A 17268-nucleotide genomic window follows, 5' to 3' on the forward strand; every position below is an offset into this window, starting at 1 on the left:
AGAGGAAGACCCCTATTCCTAGACATTTTCAGTCCTACCCCAACTCTTTTTTAAAAAAAATATTGAATCACTGTGAAATATACAGTTACAAAGTTGCCCGTGATTGCATCTCAGTCAATGTTCCAAAACCTGACCCTTTACCAGTGCACATTTTCCATGACCAATTCCCCAGTTTCCCTCCCCCGCTCTACCTCCCGCAGTGTGCCTCTATGCCAGACACTTTTCTTTTCTCTTCTTTTCTCTTCTTCTCTCATCTTCTTCTTCTTCCTCTTCTTCCCCTTCTTCCCCTTCTTCCCCTTCTTCCCCTTCTTCCCCTTCTTCCCCTTCTTCCCCTTCTTCCTCTTCTTCTTCTTCTTCTTCTTCTTCTTCTTCTTCTTCTTCTTCTTCTTCTTCTTCTTCTTCTTCTTCTTCTTCTTCTTTTTCTTCTTCTTCTCCCTCTCCTTCTCCTTCTTCTTTTCTTCTTCTTCTTCCTTCTCCTCCTCCTCCCTCTCCCTCTCCCTCTCCCTCACCTTCTCCTCCTCCTTCTTTTCTTCTTCTTCCTTCTCCTCCCCCTCCCTCTCCCTCTCCCTCTCCCTCTTCTTCTTCTTCTTCTTCTCTTCTTCTTCTTCTTCTTCTTCTTCTTCTTCTTCTTCTTCTTCTTCTTCTTCTTCTTCTTCTTCTTCTTCTTCTTCTTCTTCTTTCTCATCCTCTCTCTCTTATTTTCCTCTGAGGCACTGTTTCCAATACTATTACTGAAAGATTATCATGCATATCACTTTACCTCCTTTAAAGGACTTCGTTTTGCCCAGAGTGATAATTTCCCACTATCATTATTATAGTGGTCCATCCTCTGTCCCACGTGCACTCTCCTTCCCCCTTGGCGACAATCCTCCCAGATGGCTCAGTCCTCCTGGCCCTTGTTTCTATTGTCTCTGACTACTCCAGCTCTCTGTCTCTACAGCAGACCTGAAACAGCCCTCCCGAAGGTGGAGCCTGGGGATGTCCTGAAGAGATGCAGATTGAATGAGTAAAGCAAGCAAATGCTAAATGAAGGATCCTTCTTCAGATACCCCAGGTGCGTCTCAGAGTAGGCGTGGAGCCGCAGTTTAGTGTGTAATGTGTGTCTCACTGGTAGGGTTGTGGGTTTGATCCCCAACTGTTATCCTGGGGGAGCAGCCGGAGACCACCAAATGTGGGTGGTGAGAGGGAGAGCCACCGGGTCTCTCCCTAGCCACCCGAAAAACATACACCCAACACTCATCTACCAACAAAAGATAGATCTTTCTTTTGGGGGTGTGGGGCTTTGAGTCACTCCAGCAATACTCAGCCCCCCTCTGTGGGCCTGATGGTTTACTGCTCAGACCCAGAGAGGCAGATGCTCAAGGATGACCCCCATGAGGATCACCCCGACACTGCTGAGGTGATCTCACCAGACATACACCTGGCAGTGCTCAGGGCTCATGCGTTGCCAGGTTCAGATTGGAAGGCTCCCAGTGCTTGGAATCATCTGCTGGCTGTGAGTTTTTTCGGGACAGTATGATAAAGAATAATGAACTAAAAATCATCTGAGAACTCACATGTGAAATTCTTCATAACAATAACAATATTTTAAAATCTATTTCCTTTTAAAATAAAATCCACAAGAATGTAAGTCATAAACTAATGATTTTGGCTATTTAGAAAGGGTGAGTAAAACTGGATAAAGGTATAAAAGATGTGATACTTCTTTTGAATATTGCCTTTATCTTAAAAATCTAACACATTTGTGGCTGGAGCGATAGCACAGCAGGTAGGGTGTTCGCCTTGCACATGGCTAACCTGGGTTCAATTCCCAGCATCCCATATGATACCCTGAGCTCCACCAGGAGTAATTCCTGAGTGCAGAGCCAGGAGTAACACCTGAGCATCGCTGGGTGTGACCCAAAAAGAAAAAAAAATCTAACAAATTCAAACAATGAAATATCTCAACAATTTAAAAATATATTCCTACCAATAATTTAAACAAGTTGGACATAATTAAATAATTTTAATTATTTAAAAATAATTTAAAAGGTTCACATGTTCAGAAATTAAATAATATCTATCCCTGTAGCTCACAGATCAAAGGGGCAAAAAGCAAACTGGAAATCAGAAAATAGTAAAAATTGTGTAATAATAATGTAACATATCAAAATCTGTGGTACAGATAAAGCAGTACTTAGATGATTATAGTCTTAAAATGACTATAGAGGCCAAACAGACAGTACAACAGGTAAGGTGCTTGCTTTGCATATGGACAACCTGGGTTCAATTCCTGGTGTCACAGATGAGACAGGAGTGATCCCTGAGCACCACTCGGTTTAGCCCAAACACCCTTCAAAAATTAATACAAGGAAAATATTATAATTACTGAAATGAACAAACAATTTAGGATATTATAAAAATAAGATATAATAAATATAGCAAACACATTAATGTGTTAGGTGTAATAACATCAAACAAAGACCCCACAAACACACAGCAACTGAATAACTAGATATCTATGTTATGTTCTAAAGAAATTCTACTACATGTTCAGAAAATATACAAAAAAATTTAGAGCAAATTTGTCAAAACTGGAACATTTACACAATCTGGGAAAAAAGCATAGAAAAAATAATTTGAAACACAAAAAATAGAAGCATTAACTACATTAGTATATATTTATCCTTAAGAACTTTATTCTAAGGGCTAGAGAGAGAGAACAGTGAGTAAGGCATTTGCCTTGCACACACACAACCCAGGTTTGATCCCCAGCAACCTATATAGTCCTCTGAGGACCACCAGGAGTGATCCCTAAGCACAGAGCCAGGAGAAAGCCTTTGGCACCAACAGGTGTGGCCCCAAAACAAAAAACAACAACAAAAATTTATTCTCTCTTAATTTTTATTTAAAAGTAAAAATTATATATTTTAAAAGTAAAATGCAAAAGTTTGCATACATTTTGATAAAAATACATGAAATTTATGATATTATAATATACCTGGGCTGGAGCGATGGCACAGCCGTAGGGCGTTTGCCTTATAAGGGGCCAACATGGCCGACCCGAGTTCGATTCCTCCGCCCCTCTCCGAGAGCCCGGCCAGCTACCGAGAGTATCTCGCCTGCACGGCAGAGCCTGGAAAGCTCCTCGGGACATATTCAATATGCCAAACACAGTAACAACAAAGTCTCCAATGGAGACGTTACTGGGCCCGCTCGAGCAAATCGATGATCAACGGGAGGACCGTCACCATGACCATGATAATAATACACCTAAGTATGGTTTAAGGATTTATATATGGTATATAATTATATATAAATTAAAATTATAATAGCAATAGAATGTCACTGTCACTGTCCGCCCGTTGTTCATCGATTTGCTCTAGTGGGCCCAGTAACATCTCCATTGTGACAATTTTTACTGTGTTTGGCATATCGGCTACGTCACAGGGATGCAATACTCTTGGTAGCTTGCCAGGCTCTCCTAGAGAGGCGGAGGAATCAAACTCGGGTCAGCCATGTTGGCTGCATGCAACGCAAACGCCCAACCCACTATGCTAATTGCTCCAACCCAGCAATAGAATGATAAACAATAAATTCAATAATAATGGCAACATCTTAAAAAGATATAAGGGTTATTGCTATATTGTACTATATTTGGTGGGCTAGAAAAAACGGTTTATTATATAATTTTTATGTCTTATTTATCATTTATTAGTCTTATTAATTTATTAGTCTTATTAATTTATTATTTATTACTCTTATTAATTATGTTAACAATAAATAATATAAATATAAAATTACAAACCATTAGATGAAAATATTCATAATCTAAAAGTCATTCAACCAAATCCATAAAAGAATAATACTTTTGCCATAATTTTAGTTTTAATTGCATTAAATAAACTTTGGATATAAGACCAGTTAGTACAAAAGAAGAGAGAAGGTCAGCAGAAAGGGTAAATACTGGTACAAAGGAATTCAACTTGCTAATTTTTAAGGACCCACACTGGGAAACTATATAATGCTATAATGAAGATACTTGCATCACTATTAAAACAAGATTTCAATATATGCAAGATTTAGAAAATTTCTATATTCAAAGAAAGACAAAGAAACTTTAGGAAAGATGGCGAAAAATACAAATGACCACTGAAGATTTTTTAAATTGCTCAACTTTAACACTAATCAAAGAAATATAAACTAGTAAGAATTATTAGAAAATGTATTAAACAATGAGAATTTTAAACGTTGTGGAAATATGAAAATAAGTATGGTTATACATCATTGGCAGAAGTATAAATTACTAAAAGCAATTTAATTCTCCTTTGTAGACTAATAAAAAATTAAAAATTTGCACATAATTTTGTATTTTTTAAGTCTACAAGAGTATTTTTTGTAAACTATAATTTCAGTTTCAGTTTTTCCAACATGTTTGCAATAGCAAAAACAAGAAAATATATAAATGTTCTTTGATATAAATAATAGCTAATAAATTATTATTTAGTAATAGTAGTAATCAGTCACTGCACTGCACTGCACTGCCCTCCCGTTGTTCATCAATTTGCTCAAGCAGGCACCAGTAACGTCTCCATTGTGAGACTTGTTGTTACTGTTTTTCGCATATTGAATATGCCATGGGGAGCTTGCCAGGCTCTGCCATGTTGGCAGGATACTCTCCGTTGATTGCCAGGCTCTCCGAGAGGAGTGGAAGAATCAAACCCGGGTTGACTGCGTGCAAGGCAAATGCCCTACCTGCTGTGCTATCGCTCCAGCCCAAGTAGTAATCATGATAATCTATTCCTAAGGATACTACCTGACCATTGAAAGGAATCTAGACCCACACAATTGGGTTAGGGGTGGGAGATGGATAGTGGAGTGTTGGAGTTCTAAGGGGAGGGATTGGGTACTTTGGTGATGGGCACGGTGTTATAATCATTGTAATAATATTGTAAACCACAAAGTATCACATAAACATTTTTAAATAAAAAAGATTAGTTAACATTATCTAATGGCGAACAGTATTAGAAGAATTTGTGCATATGAACACATTTAATCCTGATGATGAAACAGACATGTATTTGGATAACTAGTATAAGTTACCCATACACAAAAGCAGTAATGGCAGGTTTAGAATTTAGGCAGTAATTTACTTGTAGACTATCTGTAGAAACAACTTACTTCTAGACTCCCATCTGAAGTAATACGGACAGTTCTTCATGTTAAAAAAAAAAAGCAATGCACAGAATAAGAGAAACAGAATTTGGCAGGCTTACATATATGTTTGCATATTCATAGAGCAGGAACTGAAAAAGCAAATGGCCAAGTGTGAAAACAAACATGAAGGAAAGTTGATAAATGACAATATATCTTAGTTATTAGGAGCTGACATTTTCAATAGACCATTTATACTTCTTTCCATTCAGTAGATCTTTGTACGGTAACACTTGTTCAGAAGCACTTGATCAGAAACTACTAGATGTCGCAGTGTCAGTGAAAAACAGAAAAGAAAAAAAAAAAGACACTCCTTGTTCTTGTGCAGCTTCCAATTTCGTGGCAAGAATAAGTACTAAAATTATCAGTGTAAAATGTGTAACAAGTGGCACCAATGAAAGTATTTGGTGTAGGAAGGTGTAAGTCAGTGGAGAATGATTAGGAAATATTTCTGATTACATAACGATTGGGCTCAGGCCTCATAGGAAGAACAGGATACAGGAGCAAAAGCGAATAGGGTGGAGGGATGGATTTCAGGGTGGGAATACAGCAAGTGTTATGTGAGAGAAACTATTACCTTTAAAGACTTGAAAGAAGATGAGTGGGGACAGAGTGTGCTCATAGGTGGGGGAGAAAGATTACGGTACAGAAATTACCATACTAAGAATTGTTACTTCTCTTGCAAGAGAAGTAGGAAGGCATTGAAGAAGATTGGAGGTGTGGCAGGGGGCGGGGGCAGAGAAGGGGCAGAGAAGGAGAAAAAAAGCAAGAGAATCTGGGGAGTGATTTGTCTTGAATAGATTAACTTTTTTCTGGGGAAAGACAAAAAAATGAGATTTTGCTAATTCTATATACCACGAAAGAAACGAGAGTTTAGTTTGAATGTTGGCAACATGCATGGAGGTACACGAACAGGTTCTGTCACTGATGCAGTAAAAAAAATCCATCCACTAAATCTTGGTTATGCAATTTGGGAGTCAGCGGGAAGGAAGTGTTGGCACTGTGTATAGGAAGACAGGAGACTGGAAGGGAACAAGGAGGGCAAAGACTCATTCTTAGTCTGTGCCCTGCTGATGAGACCAACAACCCTAATGTGAGCGGTGCCTGTTAGGAAAACTCAAAATAAACAAATTAAAAAAAAATCTGACCTTCAGGTGAAAACTGTTTACTCCCATTTCCTCTGTCCACAATCTTGACTCTGGGCTTTGGATCCTTTCTTTTTTCTAAATCATTAACTGGGGAAAAAAATAAAAATACAACAATATGTTACCTTAAAGTTGAAGAACATAGTGAGTTTTACTATAACCCTGCAAATATTGAAATTAACATCATGATAGTATCTCATTCCCGAAGACTGAAACTGCTATTTTTTTCAACCTTATCCTGGGAAGGAGTAGAAAGGACATAAAGTATTATTGTGATGGAGCTATCATTATGAGCAGATCTACCAAATAAATGTAAATACTCCATTACACCCTTTCAAACACGGCAGCAGGAAGGACTAGGAGGCTAAGTCACCAAGACACAGCTCATAAAACCACATGTAGGAGAAGCCAGGGAGACAGTACAAGGGGTAAGACCACCACCCTCCCACTCTGGGTTCCATCAGCAGTGCTACAGATGACTCCTCAAACCCTGCTGGAGCCTAAGTGTAGGAAGGTATAAGCCAGTGGAGAATGATTAGGAAATATTTCTGATTACATAACGATTGGGCTCAACCCTCATAGGAAGAACAGGATACAGGAACAATAGCTAGTAGGGTGGAGGTATGGATTTCAGGGTGGGAATACAGCAAGTGTTATATGAGAGAGACTATTACTTCTAAAGACTTGAAAGAAGGCAAGTGGGGACAGTGTGTAGCCCCAAAACAACAACAACAAATATTCTGAACAAACAGAATGTGGTGGCCAGTGATATAGCCCCAGAGCATAAGCCTTGCATGCACCTGAAGTTGGGCCCAAGACCCAGCACAGTAGGCTTCCCCCAAGATCTGCTGCATGTAGCATCCCTGGGCCTGAACAATGCCACCTTACTAGGCTCTAGCATAGAATACATAGCCAAGTATTGCTAGAGGTGACCCTGAGGGACCCTGAACACTGCTTGGGAGACTTCCCCCAAATTAAAAAGATCATATGGTCATGAGTATCATCATTTGGAACTGATAGGAGTGGACAATCCCATAATAACTTGCTTTCAAAGCTTTTTTACACAAATATTGTACCTCTGCTCTAAATAGTTAAGTATTTTTGTCACTTTCATCATGCAATGTGTTTTCATAAATTTTTAATTGAATCGTAGTGAGATACACAGTTACAAAGTTGTTCATGATTAGATTTCAGTCCTACAATGTTTCAATACCCTCCCCTTCACTAGTGTACTCATCCCCCACCAATGTCCCCAGTTTCCCTCCCACCCCACCCCACCCCTGCCTCTATGGAAGGCACTTTTTTTTCTTTTTCTTTTTTCCTGTCTCTCTGTCTCTGTCTCTCTGTCTCTGTCTCTGTCTCTCTCTCTCTGTCTCTGTCTCTCTCTCTCTCTTTCTCTCTCTCTCCCCCCCCCTCTCTCTCTGTCTCTCTCTCTCCCTTAACTTTTGGACATTATGGTTCATGCAACATATTTTGTGATTTTCAGAGACCCACAATCTTCATATCTTCATGAGCCTTTATTACAGTTTCTCAACAGGAGGGCCATATAGTCCTACACAGCCCAAAAATATTCCAAGGTAATCATGGGTCAAAACTGCATAATTAGGGGTCAGACGCACAATAATAGGGGGCTGGTTGGGTAGGACAGATAGGCACAGGAAGGAAATAAGCTCAGTAAAGGGTCATGGCTAGAAAAAGCTTCAAAGAACACCACTTTACAACACTCCTCCCAAGCTCCACCACCAGTTTTATTTTTTACGGCCTTTCCTGCTTAAAGCACTACAGCAGCTTTTCTGCTATTGGTTGGAGCTTGAGTTGTTTGTGACATTCAAGCCTACTGCCAAAATGGAAGTAGTTTCTGCACAAATGAAATACCCTGTGAAGAAGCAAAATGATGTGTAGCCAAGATAGAGCTCATTTAATTGCTATATGCACTTCTTGGAAATCAACAAACTTATCAGAGGGTGAGATACTTAAGTGAAGTAATGATTTTTCTCTGAACCTTTCTTCCTGTCTCCTCTATGATACTGTTTCATTTTAATACTGTCTTTCTCATCTTCTCTTCCTCCTTCTCTTTCTACTGGCTTCCATCCCTACACTGAAAGAAAGAGTCTATGACCTGCCATCTGCCAAGGTCATGCTTCTCTAATTCTCTTATTTCCCTTAGAAATCCTCCTTAGCTTTCAGATAGCCAAGATTAAATTTCAAGATTTAAAAAATAGAACAGATACAAGATGACTTGATACTCATATTCCCACTGGCTTCTAATTATCTCGGTGCATTTTCAGATTCTATTCTCTGACTTCTTAAAGCCATGACTACTTTGGAACCCAGATCTCTTAAATTCTTTTCTTTCTTCATTTTTACAAAGGCATTACTGTGGGTTTTCTGGTATTCCTCAGAGCCCTTCCACGAAATTCTTATTTCTTATCCCTTTTCTGCTTCCATTTTAGAAGCATAATCACACACTAAAATCGCCTTGCATCTTTGGACATCTCACAATCCCACAATTTAAACTCCCACCATTCAATGGATAATTTTCAAATCTGTGTCTTTATCTCTATCCAAACTTAAACAAACGATGGCCTCAAATTGCTTTGTTCTATCAAAGAAAATAATACTGCAACGTTAGTACAAGGAAACCTGTGCCAAGCTATAGCAAAAGTAGAAATAAATCTGAAGAACAATTCCAGAGGTAGATACTGGGGAATATTTCATATGGAAAAGAGATACTTGAGCCAGACGTGGAAAGACGAGCAAGACTTTGCAGGCAGACACTAGTAAAATGTCATTCCAAAGAGGAAACTGGTGACCAGAAAGAAAGCTGGCCAATACAGGACAGTACACAAGTCTAGAGATGAAAAAGAAGAATGAGTCCCTTTGAATTGGGTCACTAGGTCATGTACAAGGTGTAATATATGTCACTCTAAACTCTCAGACAAAGCAAATTTGAGAGACAAAACAGACTGCTTTGAGCAAAGTGGAATTTGAGGGGTTTTCTTTATTGGGTAGAGTGCCCCAGCAGTGCTCAGGGCTTACTCCTAGCTCTGTGCTCAGAGCTCACCCTTGGCAGGCTCTTGGGGCCCTATAGGCAGCAAGGGATTGAACCCAGTTGGTTGACCATGAGAACGCCCTACCAACTGTGCTATCACTCTGGTCCCAAGTGGTGTTTACCATAACAATAGCCTTGATCCATGACTAAGGAGCTCAAGTGAACACAATGATAGCCAGATAACAACACCCCATTTGCACCCAAAAGAAACCCAAGCTGGAAGCAGTTGAGTTCCCAGTACAAACGCATGCCCTATATTTGTTGACTCTTTATTTGGGGGGCATATCACATCTGGTGGTGCTGGGGGAGAACTACCCACTGATCAGACTGGGGGTGGTTGCTACAGTGGCTGTTCAGAGCACGGTCCAGAGCTAGAGGTCTAGTCAGAGTGAGCAGCGTGCAAGACTAGCTCCTCCACTCCTGTGCTCTCTCTGGCCAACCATTCTCTAGGTTTGGAATCATAACATCCTGCACATCTGATATGACTTTCTAGCTAGCTTTAAAGCCAAAGATTGTTTCTTATGCACGCATGCATACAGAAGATGGATTTATAAGGAATCCAAGGCCCTGGGGCTAGGAGTATAAATATAGTGGGTAAGGCACTTGCCTTCCACAAAGTCAACCAAGGTTTTGTCCCTTGAACAGAATCCCACTAGGAGTAATCTCTAAGTGCAGAGCCAGGAGTAAGCCCTCAGCACCAATGTGTGTGGCCCCAAAACAAATTTTTTTAAAAAAATTTAAAACTCTGTTCTAATTATAAACTTATATGTAGGATCATCAATGTCCTGGATCCAATTAAAATAAGGGAGGGGAGAGGGGAAGACTATCTTTTAATTCCATCCCACAGGGAGCAAAAAATGTGACTGAAGCGCAAAATGGAAAATGAAAAATGAAGCCATCCAAAGTTATTTTCATTTTATTTCTTTCTTACAAAGTGTCATCTGGGAAGAACTAATCCCTCTATTCTGCCAATAAAAATAACAGCTAAAAAGATGGAAGCTCACATACCATTCCTCCACTAATCAGACTATTTTAATAAGATCATTTCAGAAGAGCTAAGTAAGTTGACAACTTCCTGAGCTTTTAGTGATGTGGGTATAAAGGCTGGTAGGAGAGTATTTTAATGTAAGTATGTTTTTCAGGTGACAAAGTCAATGGAATATTTGAAATAATCATTTACATTATAGTCAGATTAATGCAAAATGAGTATTCTCTCCTGTGTTTTTTTTTTCTGCATATCACAAACTTCAGGAAGATTTATTTTGTTTATTTTGTCCTCTACAAAAGTTAGCAGAAGCCAGAAACTGAAGTACAGTTCCAAGGAGAAAGAAGATAGATTTATATGGAAAATAATACCAAACTTGCCTGGAACTTCCAGACACTGTGAATCTTAAATGAATGCAAGATTTAAAACATGTGCAGGTTCTCCTGACAATCACCTCACAAATATCTTTTCTTGGAAGTTTCAAGATGTGGCAGGTTAACAAAATTGGTTATTGTTTAAATCGATGGAGTAGTTATCTCATTTGTGCTCAGTTCTTCAGTGTCCAGGCCCAGTGGTTCTCAGGGGCCACTAGGCAAGGCTAAAGTGGTGGGAGGCGTATGCAGTGCAGGAACTGACCCCAGAGTCTCATATATGTATAGCAAGCTCTACCACTTGTGCCATATCCCCAGCTTGGAAATGTTTTAACCAAAATAAGAAAATTTTTATCACAAAATAAATGTCATAAAAGATTACTTCGGAGAAGGTCAGAGAGATGGGTCAGTGGACTGAAGAATACAGTCAAAGCTTGTGGGAAGCCTGGGTTTGATTCCAAGTAACATATTCTGCCCTGAATACCAGTGGGAGGAAACCCAGTGTAAGTTCTGAGCACAGAGCCAGGAATAGGTTCCAAGGAGCACTGGGTGTGGCCTCATGTATATGTATGTATGTATGTATGCATGTATGTATGCATATACATAAATGGAAAAATGAAAAGAAGTCATAGAAAACCCTTATAGAACGCTGATACGCACACAATTTAGAACCTGTGGATCAATCCTAATGAAAGGATTTTTAAAATGATGATTATTTGAAACAATTTCTAGGATTCACTTCAAAATACTGTGGGTTGGGAGAGGATATAGACGAAACAGGCCACTAAGCACCAATTGTTGAAGTCTGTGATAGACTCCTTAGTCTAGTCTACCGATATTTTTATGATGTTTAAAACTGTGTTTAGTGGTATGTTGGGATTGTTAGGAGCTGATAATGTTACCGTTACTTCATTAATAATCAATTGTTAATAAAGTAACAGAGAAAGTTTGCCTGGGTTTGTATTTAGATCACACAAACGTTGCCATCCACAATTGAGCTACAAGGAAGGAATCAAGTTCCACAGGGAATGGAATGAGTTATATTCTAGGTGTCTGGAATAGGGCCTAACTCTTAGCTGCATGCAATATATATTTATTCAATGGGGGATAAATGAATGATTCAATGAATAAATATCTCCCAGAAGGCAGAGGAATCATGACCTTTGTGAACTAATTTGACTTTCAGTATAAGTGAAAGCTATCTTAGACTGAGCTGCTCAGAGCTTTCTCTTCAGCTCAGAATATGTCTGTATAACTCATCGTTTGTCTATCTGCTTACCTCATTATTCAAGAACTAGCTCAAAAATAAAGCCATTCCTCATAAGTTCTCTTCCCAATTCTCCTGTAGGGGCAGAGAGTGTTTTTGCCATGTTGCATGTGAATATGTTCACAAATCTATTTGTCTTGAAAACTGGCACATAAGTGGCAACTGATGACCTGTGCAAGGAGCTCAAAGCTTTGTTGCATAGTCTGTTATCAGAGATCTGGAAGGGCCCCTGCTGGGGATACTACAGAAGAGATCAGGCATCACCCACTCTCATTTGACCCACTTTTATTGAGCACCTATTTCATGCAGCGCACAAGAGCCATAGGAGTGAGTTTCTGGAGACAGTGTGAGGAAGTGTCTTTGCAAACTCAAATTCAAAGGATCAGTAAAAGTCTGTGAAAGGAGAGGCAGAAGAATACTATAGAATGAAAAATCTAATAGATGGTGGATCTAAATGTCTTTTAAGATCTCTTCCAATGTATAGAAGTTAGGATTTTTTAACTTAGACCTAGAACCGAGTCACGTGGTGGTAAGCCCTGTAAATACGTACTTCTGAATTGCCCCTGAGCTGGCTTGCTTTCCTTATCTTTATTGTATGCAATAAGTTGAACTGTGTAATTCTGGTCTGGCATGAGCCCTTGTATAATTGCTTTAGTTGCGGTGTTCTGCAGATTCAACTGATTGGTTTTTCCACCTACAATAAAAGAAAAAGTCATATCAGTTCTGAAAAATAAGTTAACTATATGTTTTTAGAAGTTTTATTAACCAGCAACTCAAATGTTTTATTAACCAGATTTTTAAAGTACAAATATTCCAACATATATTATAGTACATATATACATAATATCTAATTTCAATATAAGTTTTCTTCTCATTTTCTATTGTAATGTTTGCATAGCATAGCTATCTAAATTAAGTTTAAAAACACTTTTGGGGGGTTGTAGATATTGTACAACAGTTAGGGTACCTGCTTTAGACATGACTGACTTGAGTTTGATCCCCAGCATCCCATATGGCTCCCTGAGCACTACCAGGAGTAATTCCTGAGAGCAGAGCCAGGAGTAATCTCTGAGCTTTGTCGGGTGTAACCCAGAAAACAAAATTAAAGAAATAAATAAATATTTCACAAAAAAGTATTCACAAAAGCCTTTTATCATTACATGCAGTTTCTTCCCTGGAGAATGTCACAGTATAAATCTGAAGACAGTAGTAAGCCCTCAACATCAGACATATTCTTCAAGGAAAGAATTTCAATTGCCAGTGAAAAAATAAGACTCAGGAAGATTAAATGTAATAAACAATCGCATATTTCCCCCCAAGGTTTCAAAAATGTGAGTTAAAGCATTCTCGAAGCATAAGAAATTTACTCATATGATCTGGATTCCAGTCATCACTTCTCAGGTTCATAAAGAAAATATTCATTGCCCGGTCACTTAAAAATGAGCTTGGTTCAGGGTTGGGGATGTGACTCATTGGTAGATAGAGCACTTACTTGCTTAGCATATGTAAGACCTAGGGGTTCGATTCCCAGCTCTAACACACACACACACACACACACACACATACACACACGCGCGCGCGCCCTAAAAAGGTAATTTGGCTCATAATAAGATTTCAAATTCTCATCATATTTCCCTCAAATTAGATTGCTGCCTGAGTTTTCTGATTAAAATTTTTACATCTATGCACAATCTCAAATATGCCTTTCTTCTCTAATTTCTGGCATGGTGAGTGTCTGTGCAAACAAAAATTAATTTTGTCCCTTCACAATAATATCAAAAGGGTCTGAAAAAATTAAGTGGAGCAAGAAGTTTTTATTAAACAAAATTTACTTAGAAAGACACGAGGGAAGAGAGAGAAAAATACATGTTCAAGGGAGAATACGGGCTTAAGAGGGCAAGCCAAGGGTCTGAAATTTAATGACTGAATCAAACACAGATTACAATCTGCTTTAACCATATTTAATAGGATAATTGCTAAGTCTCTAGTTTGACACTGCTCTCATCCAAGCCACCTGCTAGTAGAAGGCAGAGCTGAGCATTTCTCTTGCCCAAACTCACTTCCTTACATTTGTGTCTAAAATGTTAAGTCTGATTTCATAAACATTTATCATTTAAAACTCTTCCCCTGAGTAGTGTGCCAAATAAATCTTTCATGTGGTGCTTCACTAAAATAAAGATCTCCCTCAAGCACTGGATTAGATTTGAGAACATAATATTGCTCATCACAGGTGGGTCACTTCAGTTGTCTAATGTGGGAAAAGTTATCATCTACTACCACTAAACCAGAAGTGATTCAAAGGAGCCTATGAGTAATTTTTGCTTTTTTTGGCAGGGGGGGTCATACCCGGTGATGTTCAGGGGTTAAGTCCTGGCTCTACCCTCAGGAATTAATAATCCTTGCAGTGCTTGGGGGACTATATGGCATGTGGGGGATTGAACCCAGGTTGGCTGCATGCAAGGCAAACACCCTCCCAGCTGTACTATCACTCTGGCCCCTATGAGTAATTTCTGTTTGGTTGGTTTTGGTTTGGAGATCATCCCCAAGAGTGCTCAAAGGCTACTCTTGGTTCAGTGCTCAGAGGACGAGTCATTCCCAGTAATGCCTAGGGGACAATGCAGTGCCAGGTATTGAGCCTGAACTCCTGTGTGTATGCCAGCCAACTGAGCTAATTTCCTGGCCCCATAGGTAATAGTTTTTAATTTAAAATATAAAAGATTCCAGGCCAGAGCACTAATCCAATGGGTAAAATGCTTGCCCAGCACATGGCCAACCTCGGTTGAATTTCAACACCCCATATGATCCCCTAAGCCCACCAGGAGTGATCCCTGAGTGCAGAGCCAGGAATAAGCTGTGAACACCATTAGGGACAGCCAAAAAAACAAAAATGAATAAAAATCAAATCAAATAAAACTCTCCTTCTTAGCTGCTAAACAAGAAGTTCATTTTGTTTGAGATTTTAAATTCACTAAGCAGTAAGATGACCATATTTACCAACAACAGAATATCTCTCTCTATCACTGAGTTGGGAAAATGGTCTTCAATAGAAAGGAGTCCTGTGAAATCATGCAATTTGCAGCTATGTGGATGGAACTTGAGGGTACAATGCTGAGTGAAATAAGTCAGAAGAATAATATCTCTTGTACTTGCTGTATAAACATAGTAAGGGACTATCAAATGGCCAAAGACATCAGAAAGAAAAAAGCGGTTTGAGAGGAGGGTGGGAGGTGGGTTGGAGGGGGTCCATGGAACAGTGGTGGAGGGAAGTGGCACTCTGCTATAGGTATGGTGCTGAAATGAAATATGCATGAAATGACCATTAACACTATTGTAAACCAGGGTACTGCAATAAAAATGAGGGGGGAAAAGGACTTTTGTTCTATATAAACTTTATCACCAATATAAATAATAGAATATGTTCCTTCTAAGTATTTATAGTAAGCTATGTGAAAATGGGTCCCAGAAAAGTATGATTGCTGAGAGATATGCTGAAGACTGTAAAATTGGGGTGTTATTTATTGAGTACTATTTGGTAGTTGCTATTTTAAGTCTTTATGTTTATTCACTTCCACAGTGTATCCTCGACTTTTCTATTTTAACATGTAATTTTATAGAATAGACTATCAGGCAGTCTGGACTGTTGACCAGTAGGCCAATATTGGAATAGAATTAATCAAGACTTTTAGTAGCCTGGAAATTTCACTTGAAGAAAATTATGGTGAACCCAATAATAACTCTTAAGAATTTGGAGAATATGGACTTTTGTTTCCTTGGATAGAATCCAAAATTTCAAGCTCAAAAGAGTAAATAAAACCAAAAAGATGACTTTAAGCCAATACTTATGACTACACACTTTTAGTTTCCTATGTATAAAAAAAGTGATAGAAATTCAGAAAATACAGTTGATCCTTTTTACCTGAAGCTGGAGTCACAAGAAGTTTGTAACCACCAAATTTTCCTCGTGGAGCCTTCCATGAAATCTGTATACTATCAGATGATAATACATTATATCTTAACCGTGTTGGCGGAGACACTAAAAAGAAAAAAAATATTTTATTGTTGGAATATTTAAGCATCCAATTGTTAAACTGAATAGTGAATGCAATGTAATAAAAATATATAACACTTCATCTGTCTCAAATTCTTTCTACAATCCCATTAACTAATGGGTTTGTTTCTAACAAACAAACAAAAGCAAGAGCTTTTGTTTCTTACTTAAATTTTTCTTACTTAAGCATCTGTCAAATAGTCCTGATCTTGTGACAAAGAACTATAACTCTGGATTAAAATTTAATTCTCTAGTCTAATAAGTGAAATTATCTCTTAAAATGTTATTAAACTATGTCATAAGAACGGATTATTTTTTTAACGTAAAAAACGTTTTGTTTGTTCTTGGGCCGCATCAGCAGTGCTCATTGCTTACTCCTGGCTCTGTGACCAGAGATCATTCCTGGCGGGCTCAGAAACCCATAATTGGTACCAGGAATCAAATCTGGGTTAGTCACATGCAAGGCAAATGCCTTATCCATGGTACTATTGCTGCTGCCCCAAGAACATGTGAAATTATATCATCTACTCTACTGGCAACTGTTTGTAATTTCAGTTTTCACTTCATACTGTAATATATTTTATTACATAAAATAAAAACAAAAAGACCATTCTGTATGTCACAGTAATAACATTTCCACTGAGAAGCATTTGATAAAAATTTTATAAGTGTAGTTAATTCATACCTTTTAGAAATACACATAGAACATGATCAAGTATCATCCCTGTTGAGACAGAGCAATAGTACAGTGGATAAAACGCTTGCCTTGTACATGGCCAACCTGGGTTCAATCCAATATCCCATATGGTCCCCTGTGCATTGCCAGGAGTAATTCCTGAGCACAGAACCAGGAGTAACATCTGACCATCACTGGGTGTTGCCCCAAAACAAAAACAAAACAAAACAAACAAGCATAAAGAATCACCCCTGTTGGCTTGGGAATATGACTCAGTAGTGGGGTACTTGCCTACACGTGTAATGCCCAGAATTTGATTCCCAGACAGCCACCCCTGAAAAATACATGTTCCAGTATACATCATCTTTCCCATGAGTTCACAGAAATGGGTAGTTCTGTAATACTTTTGCATAAGTCATTTGAACCTCACAACACCTCCCGGGAGCCATATATCAACGTCCCAAAATTTCAAAAGAAATATAGTAAGGATTTTTTTTTAAAGAAAATTTTGCTGGGAACAGGAACATAGCT

General features: G+C 38.6%; 1 protein-coding gene across 1 annotated transcript in view; it reads right to left on the minus strand.

Moving 5' to 3' along the window:
* COL14A1 (collagen type XIV alpha 1 chain) overlaps nt 1–17268 on the minus strand; it is a 253116-nt gene that overhangs the window by 208335 nt on the left and 27513 nt on the right. Inside the window, exons 3-5 of the mRNA XM_056108162.1 lie at nt 15930–16046; nt 12564–12707; nt 6342–6428 (exon numbers count right to left, since the gene is read on the minus strand). Of these exons, the coding sequence (XP_055964137.1) occupies nt 6342–6428; nt 12564–12707; nt 15930–16046 (348 nt within the window). The remainder of the gene's footprint in view (nt 1–6341; nt 6429–12563; nt 12708–15929; nt 16047–17268) is intronic.

Source organism: Sorex fumeus, unplaced genomic scaffold (assembly GCF_029834395.1).
Source record: "Sorex fumeus unplaced genomic scaffold, SorFum_2.1 ptg000002l, whole genome shotgun sequence".
In the NCBI taxonomy this organism is placed as follows: domain Eukaryota; kingdom Metazoa; phylum Chordata; class Mammalia; order Eulipotyphla; family Soricidae; genus Sorex; species Sorex fumeus.